Source organism: Urocitellus parryii, chromosome 7, assembly GCF_045843805.1.
Source record: "Urocitellus parryii isolate mUroPar1 chromosome 7, mUroPar1.hap1, whole genome shotgun sequence".
NCBI lineage: Eukaryota > Metazoa > Chordata > Mammalia > Rodentia > Sciuridae > Urocitellus > Urocitellus parryii.
In genome coordinates this window covers 119,651-128,030 of record NC_135537.1, presented here as the reverse complement: position 1 = coordinate 128,030, position 8,380 = coordinate 119,651, and the positions used below count along the sequence as shown (strand labels likewise).

General features: G+C 51.4%; 1 protein-coding gene across 1 annotated transcript; it reads right to left on the bottom strand.

Moving 5' to 3' along the window:
- Window positions 1–741: 741 nt before the first annotated feature.
- LOC113197538 (5-hydroxyisourate hydrolase-like) lies at window positions 742–4,139 on the bottom strand. Its single transcript, XM_026409943.2, has 4 exons — window positions 3,908–4,139; window positions 3,288–3,427; window positions 1,387–1,522; window positions 742–901 (listed from the first exon to the last, which is right to left on the bottom strand). Exons 1-4 carry the CDS (start codon window positions 3,986–3,988, stop codon window positions 812–814), a joined length of 447 nt encoding a protein of 148 aa, XP_026265728.2. The 5' UTR covers window positions 3,989–4,139; the 3' UTR covers window positions 742–811.
- Between the last annotated feature and the right edge of the window lie 4,241 nt (window positions 4,140–8,380).

Here is an 8,380-nt window from a genome sequence, read left to right as displayed (position 1 = left end):
GCTTAAAGAATGTCTGCAATCCCAACTCTGCCTTACATCTTGCTTCACTGCTGGGATCCTAAATGTATTTCCCAGGCTCTGAGCCTCCACCCACAGGCATCTCTGTTGTTGGTGCCAGGCTTGCTGCAGAGAGGCAGATGTGCAGCATGGGCTTGAGGGTCCCTCACCATCTGTGGAGGTGTTTTCATTCTGAGAAGTACCACAGGTAGCTTTTCCAAGGTGATTCATCAGCACCCAGTTTGGCTGACCATTAATGCCTTCTGCCCAACACAAAAATTCCAGGACCAAAGGATTAGCTGTGTGTAAAGGTTCTTCATCCCTGTTTACAGCACTCCAGCTGGGTTTGCTGTACCACCTGCCCACCCACTCTCACCATCCTGACCAAGGCTGCGTACTAGGCTTTGAGGAGAGCAACCCCTGAGCTGCCTGGGGAAAACCCAGCTGTCGGGATGCAGGGCTGAGGGTGATTGCAAAAGGCGTCTGCCAAACCCCAGTGTGTAGGGCTGGATGGAAACCATGAAGGGGTCTTGGTATGAAGATCAGATGGGGAACACAGGGCCAGACAGCAGGCCAGGCTGGGACGGGTGAGGAACAGAGGTCTGAGAGCTATCAAGAAGCCAACTCCACAGGACTCATTTATGATTGAGGAAAGGCTGGGAGGATCCAAGGTAACCTACCCACACTCTGGCTGGGACACAAGCACTGCAGATGCAACCAGAGTTTATTGTCCTGAATCACAGCAACCCATCAGGAGTAGGTCTCTAGATGCAGCACTGGCTTTATCCACCGGAGTCATAGCTGCTCTCTAGCTCTAGCTCCCTCTGTAGGTGGTATAGGACCATGGGCTCAGCAGCAGAGGCAGGTGGAGCTTCTGGGTTTCATTGATGATGATGAAAACAATCTGAGAGAAGCAGAAAGGCACCAGAAGACAGTGAGGGACCACAGCACAGGAGCCACCTGCCCTCAATACTCCCTGGGAAAGGGGCCTGGATGGTGGGGAAGGGTTAGCTGAAACCCAGTGGTGGATTAGAAGCTTCCTGAGGGCTGAGTCCTCCTCTGGGCATGCTGGATGTGGAAAAAGCCAGGTGAAGGGGGTGGGGGGAGCAGTAAGGGAAGGCCCAGGAGCTAGAGTTGGTGTAGATGGAAACTGTCTATGAAGAGGGGATGAATCACCCCCAGTCTGCCTTTCCCAAGCCTGACTCATGGATGGGCATGTTGACACGGAGTCTCTTGATGCCCCAGGTCCCAGGACCCCTTTCTTGTGGGAACTCAAAGCTCATGTGCCTGCCACCTCCCTGAGAGAAGTGGGACCAGTCTGCCCATGAAGCCTGGCCTGCAGGTCAGTGAGTCAGGGCTTCCACCCTCTCCACCTGCCATAGCACTCACCTCTACATATGGGTAGAAGCTCTCCTGCCCCATCTCCTTCCAGTAGCCCTCTGTGTCAAAGGTCAGCTTATAGGTGCCTGGCTTCATTTGGCCTGTCCTCAGGAGCCCAGGGCAGTGGCCATCTGGGTCTGTGTAGCTGGGGAGAGGATGGGCTGCTGAGGTCAGAGGTGGAGCCACCCTTCCCCATCCCCCCTGGGTCTGACCCCCTGGCCTCAGACACTGTACAGGCTGATGCAGACATGGCTGAACAGAGATTGTGGGGCAGTTTCTAGAGACACTGTTGCATTGCCTCTTTAAGAAATCAATAAAGAAGCAAAAAGGGAAAAATCTCCCAGTTTAACCTATGAGCAATAATCACTTCAAATTTGGCATGTTTTTCTTAGATTTTTTTCTAAGCTTAACTATGTTTATTTACAAACATATTTAAAAATATTTTTAGTTGTACATGGACACAATACCTTTATTTATCTTTATGTGGTGCTGAGGATTGAATCCAGTGCCTCACACATAGCTAGGTGAGAGCTCTACCCCTGAGCCATAACCCCAGCCTGTATTTACAAACATTTTTACAAAACAAATTATTCATGTTTCATAAGCTGTATTTTCACGTAGTGTGTTGTGTGTGGCTTTCTGGGTCAATAACTGCCTATCTATATGGTGGCCCATTTCCAACAGCACAAAGTGTCCACATGGAGTGGGCTGATCCCTCATGGAGAGTTCTAAAGGCCTGCGGTTTGGCTAAGTCTCCTCTTCAAAACCCTACATCATGTGACCAGCTGGACTGTAAAGTGTGTCTCACTGGTGAGAGGGGCAGAGGAAGCACGTGCACATTGTGGTGGGTGGGACTCCAGGTCTGCGCAGTGCCATGCTGACTTGAAATAATGCTCAGATGAGATCTTGTCCCTCATCCCCAAACTTTTCATTTCTTTTTTTATTACTGGGATTGAACCCAGGGGTGCTTTACCACTGAGCTATATCCAGTCTTTTAATTTTTATTTTGAGGCAGGGTTTCACTAAATTGCTGTTACTGGCCTCGAACTAGCTATCCTCCTGCGTTAGCCTCCCCAATTGCTGGGATTACAGATGTGCATCCTTATGCATGGCACCCCCTGACTTTTGTGAAAAGCTGAACAGGTAGAAAACAAGCCCCATCCTTGACCCTGAACCTGTAGGCCTATCCTCCTTTCTGTAACCTGCTCCCGCTGCCCACCCACTCCCAGGCTAAAAGAGAGTCTCTTGAAGCTTGGAGCCTGCCTCCTTCAAGATGGAGGGTCTGGGAAACCCACTCATAGAGCCAACTCAAGGGTTTTCTCCAGCAGAGCCTGTGCAGGGAGCAGGGGCCCAAGGCCTGGGCTCTGTGAGCACACCAGGCTGAGGAAGCCCAGCTTTTATTTCATCCTATCTGTTTTCCCATCTGTAAAATGGTGACTATTGTTTCCTACCCAGAGGGTCTACGGAGAATAAAAGCAGAAATTGGGTGTTCAGCCTGCTGTTAACCATGGGGACAGTAAGGCCTTTTAGCTCCACCTCGGGTATTAATTCAGGCCATGGGCATGGTGGCAAGGAAACACACACTGCCCTCCCCCAGCAGGCTCAGCCCCTTCTATGGCATTGTCCCAGGATGCTCACACCTGGCGAGACGTCTACTTCCACTGTCCTCTTGTGTTTAGTGAGGAAAGTGAAGCTGAGAGAGTCAGTAGGGAGGGGCCAGGCTGTGGACCTGTGGGCCCCCAGGCTGAGGGGGCAGTTGAGCAGCAGTCATCTCTGTCCTCTAGGCCTCAGTGCCCTCACTCCTGGACTGTCTGGGATGTGTCCCAGGGTGGGACTCAGGAAGGGCTGGTGCTGGTGCTGGAGGAGCAGGTGCTCTAGGTTCCCTCCCATCCCCAGGGCCCACCTCCTACCTTTTTCTTAGCTCTGTCCACTGCTGGCTGAGGTCTTCAAGCTGGGACAAATGGAGGCAGAGGCTGGGGATGGGGAGCCCAGAGGCAGTGTCAAGCACATGTATGGTCAACGGGCTGTCCTCAGGCTCCTGGCCACTGCTCTGGATCACAAGAGGGGCAGGGTGAGTTCCCGAGGGCCTCTGCACACAGGCCCCAGTCTGTCCACATCTCTGTGATGAGAGTAAACAGCCCAAATGCCTGGAAGTCAGGCCCAGTGCAAGGGTCACTAGAATTGCTGAGTAGCAGGAGGAGGTACCAGGTTTGCCAACAACGCTGCTCTGTCTTCCATTGTCACCCACTAAAGACCCCCACTTTTCTTCCCTCCAGCCCCTCAGTTCCAACCTGTCTGTGACTTTGTTTTCCCAGAACCCAGAGCTCTCCTGCAACTCTGGTTCGTGGGTGCCCTAGGAGCTTACAGCCCAGGCAAAATTTTGCTAGAAGGCCCTCATCAGGGCCAGGAGGGTTTCCAGTTCTGACTACCCCGACGGTCAAGTATCCTTTCCTGTCTCCTCATCTATAACACGGGAGCATACGACTCCCTAGGAGACAGGAACTCTGATGTCCAGGCCTGTGCCCCTTACCTCGGGGCAGCTCAAATGTCGCTGTAAGGTCAGCAGCCGCGGGGCTGCCCTGGAGCTCTGGTCCTGACCTGCAGCTCTCATCCCGGTACTGCGAGGCACTGGCAGAGGCACTGGCCACCCGGGCCCCCCACCTCCACCCCCGCGTCCTGTCCCACCGTCGGTAGCCCTGAGTCTCTGTTCCACCTCCACCGCAATGCCCACCAGGAGGGATACCCAGTGGAGGTTGCGGTCAGTAGTACAAACGTGAGGTGTAGGTGTGGGCCCTGGGCTGGGGGCGAAGCCTGGCCCACGGGGGCGTGGTCTGGGCGTGGCTGGTTAACGGGGTGGGGGGGCGGGGGTGTGTGGTCAGAGGCCAGGCACCACGTCTATCCCAGACCGCTTGGGGCGAGTGCACAGCGCCACCGCTGGGCCAGTGTAGCCTCTGGATTCCCAAAATTTTGATAGAAGGTCCTCATCAGGGCCAGGAGGGTTTCCAGTTCTGACTACCCCAACGGTCAAGTGTCCCTTCCTCAGTTTCCTCATAACATGGGAGCAACTCCCTAGGAGTTTGAGAGGCTGTCATAGGAAGGGCGAAGGTCCTGACCCCCACCTTGCTGCACTCTGTCCTCCCTCCTTTCCATGTTGATAGGGCAGGAGGACGCGCTCTGTAGAAGAGGAGGCAAGCAAGAGATGCTGTGCAAGGTGTGGCTCCATCATTGTATCAATATGTGGCCTGTAGAGAATCATGTGGTTTATAAAAAGCAGAGGCTTGGGCTGGGGATGTGGCTCAAGCGGTAGCGCCCTTGCCTGGCATGCGTGGGGTGCTGGGTTCGCACATAAAAATAAAGATGTTGTGTCCACCGAAAACTAAAAAATAAATATTAAAAATTCTCTCTCTCTCTCTCTCTCTCTCTCTCTCTCTCAAAGCAGAGGCTTTCTATATTTAAAATCTGAAAAAATCTACACCTGGATGTTGGCTACCAGTTGTCTTGCTCTGGCACATGGGATCGTTTTTCTCCTTGCCAAGTTGCAGTTCTAATTACGCAACAGTGAGCTGAATAAGTGTGGATTATTTGTAGGTCTGGAATCAGACTCCTTCAGGGTAGAGCCACAAGCCCCCTCAGCAAAGGCAGGGTGTTCAGTGGAAACCACTCTTGAGGTAGTAAGGGAACATCACTTGAGGTGTGAACACACACGCTTGGCTGGGCTTTTATTTAAGAAGATGACTCCAGGAGTTGCTCATTAGTGTTGGGGCAAATGCCCGTGGGGCCAGAGACCAGAAGCAGCCAGACTGACCTACTGGGGACCAGTTAAGTCAATGAGCCTCTAATGCACCAGAATGCTCTGCAGCCCTTTAAGGAGAGACTGTAGAGTAGGAGGGAAGGCTATGACTTTCCACCTCCACTATTGTGAAGATATGCTCACCTGACCTGCACAGCCACCTCACAGAGTGTCATTATCCCCTCTGGGCTATCCAGGTGAATGTATCCTGCAACCCCCAAGGTCCCCCAGAATGAGGGTTGTGCAGGCAAAACACTAGACTATACTACCCAGGGGCTTTTATGGTGGTTCCTGTTTCTGGCCTGTGACCCAAGTCTTTGGGCACTTATGTCACATGCCATGTGCTCTGTGTAAACTGTGACCCCTGCTGTACCTGGTCCCTGGGCAACAACAGTGTTTGGCATGGTCAAGCATAGGGGTTGGGATCTCTGTTTTTCTTGCAATAATCCTGAATAAAGTCTTTCCCTGTGCTTTAATAAGTATCATTGGATAGTTTTTTCTCTAATATTGCAAGACAAGGAACACTACAGACTTCCAGCAAACACCAGAAACTAAAGAGGTGTGGAAGGACCCTCTGCACTAGCTTTCAGAGGAAGAATGATCCTGCTGACACCCTGATTTCAGAATTCTGGCCTCCAGAACTGTGAGATAGTAAGTTTTTGGTTTAAGTCATACACATTTCTGTGCTTTATTATGGCAACCCTGGGAAATAAACACACTGGCTCCCCCTGTACTAAAGATAACCTTTGTTTCATTTGATCTACCTTGCTAATCACACCAGCATTGAGACTGTTCTGAATTTGAAGCTGAAGAGAAATTGTGGAGCAGTATGGGTTTTGATGGGCGGGGGGCATCAAGGAAAGTGGGCCTGGGGTTGGAAAGCGGGTTGAGCTAGAAGACTGCAGGGCCTCTGGGCTCAGGTAAGGTCAGGATGGTGGGGACAGCAGTCTCCACGGTGACAGCCAAGTTGATGTTGAGCAGCTTGCTGGCTTCTGAGTCTCAGCCTCCATCACTGTGCCCTGGGACACTTCAGACTGAGATCTCTGTTCTAACCTCTTGAAAAATGTCAGACCCAAACCAGAGGCTGGGCTCTCCATGCTCCAAGTGGCTGGGCAATGCCCTCTTCTCCAGTCCTCCTGCTGCTCAACTCCTTCTTCTGAGGGAAACATCAGCTCATTTTAATCCTGTTTCTGCTGGGCAGGGGGAGCCCTAATTCCAGCCCTTCCAACAACTCAGGACAGAGCATACAGTGACAGGGGAGGAAGACCCTGAGCTGGGCTGCGTTTTGACCAAGTGTGTGGATTGTAATAAAAAATATGTCACTGCTTTATTTCTTTTCACGAACTTTTCAAAAGAAGAAAGTGTTTTTCCATTTTTGTCTTTTCTGCAGAGGGAGGATAAGGATCTTGTATTCCCCTGGAGGAAGGCAGTGCATTTCTTTCCTGATTGGCATCCCTCATGCACGCATAAATGTGTGTGCACACATGTGCAGACACACACATACATACGCCCTCAAAACCATCCCTCCACATGCCCATGACATGCCCATGACACATGAGCATGCATGCATACTACATATGTGCACAAAGAAGCACACATGTACATACATACACACACACACACACATCCCTGTCTTGCTTTTACCTCTGAGGCTGCAGAGTTTGGAGGAAACTAGGAGAGGACCCAGGAGAGGCCAAGGGAGGAGCCTGGCAGCAGAGGGGAGGGAGCAGTCACTTCCTAGGAAACCAGGGTGTCCCCTTCCTGACTCAGCTCTGCCTCAAACCCTGGATTTCTCTCCAGAGTCAGGAATAGATTTTCCAGGCTTATGCCTTACAAGGGGTTAGTTCCTGTGGGGTCCTGAGCTGAGAATGTGGATGGCCCTTCAGGATATCTCCAGCGTATCATGCAGAAGCTCTTTCTTCTCTCTCAACAGGAAGCCCTGTTTTTGAGACTTTTCCAAAAATAGAATTTGTAGCTCAAAACTGGGCATTGGTCCTGGCCTCCCAGGTTCCCTGAACTCAGCAGGATGTGTGGAGTTGGAGGAATACCAAATATTGCAAGACTAGGAACACTACAGACTTCCAGCAAACACCAGGACTGGGCCCCTGTGTCCCCCACTAGGAACGCTCCCCCAGAGTCAGGGCAGAGGGAGTGACTACTGTGCTTTGGCCTGCTACAGGGTGTGGCAACTGTCAGCCCTCCCAGGAAACATGCAGAGCCCTCAGCCTGTGGCCTTACCTGTAGACAGTCGGGTCTAGAATTCAGTAGGGTGCAGTCTGTGAGGAGGTGGTCAGTCAGAGACAGAGACTGGGTGAGGACCTCCAGGTCATTTTGCTGGACAGGCAGTGGGCTCAGTCCTGAAACTGCTCAGTCCTGAAACTCATCTAGCTGTATCATGTCCATTTTGGGGGAAATGGACTAAACTCCCTTGAGCTGACCCTTGACTGGGATTGGACCACCTGGGAAAGGGCATCTGTGCAGTGGCCAGAGGCCCTTTTGGATAGAGGCAGGAGGCCCTTCCTTAGCACCTGTGCTCAACCCCTGTGGAGAGAGGCCTCCACCCTCAGTTTACTGACAGCCAGCCCCCCTTCCCCTTTACCCTTCTGACCTTGTCTCGGGCCACTCTGAGAAGAGGGGTATAGCCCCCAGCCTGTTCTACACTCACTCCCTTAAATGGCCATCTGGGTCCAGGAGGCATCCCGAGCCTGCATCTTACAGGTGTTTTCATATAGAACCCACTTTTCCTTCTGCAAGGTGTGCAAAGGTAAAGTCAGACAACATGGTCCAGGTGTGGAGACGTAAGGGAGCTCAGAGACCCCAGGGCCTCCATGGCATGGATGCATGGCAATTCTGCTATTTGTTCAACCATTGAAGCATATCCAGGTTCCTTAAGGTACTGGGCCATTGTGAATAGAAATACTATATGTAATTGCTTGCTGTTATTTAGATATGTGTTTTTGAGGCAATTCTCTATATTCTTAAGATCATATGGTGACACCTTGTCTAATTTTGGGAAAAAATGGTTATCTTTTTGATAGTGATGAACTATTGTGTACTTCACCAGCACTGTATGAGAATGCCCATGGCTGCTCATCATCTTCACGGTGGATTCTGCACTTAAGGAAAGGCTTTAGCGGCTTAGTATGTGTGCAGTGCATCTCAAGGTTTTACTTTGTGCTTTTCTCATGATAAGTGATACTAAAAATCATTTCT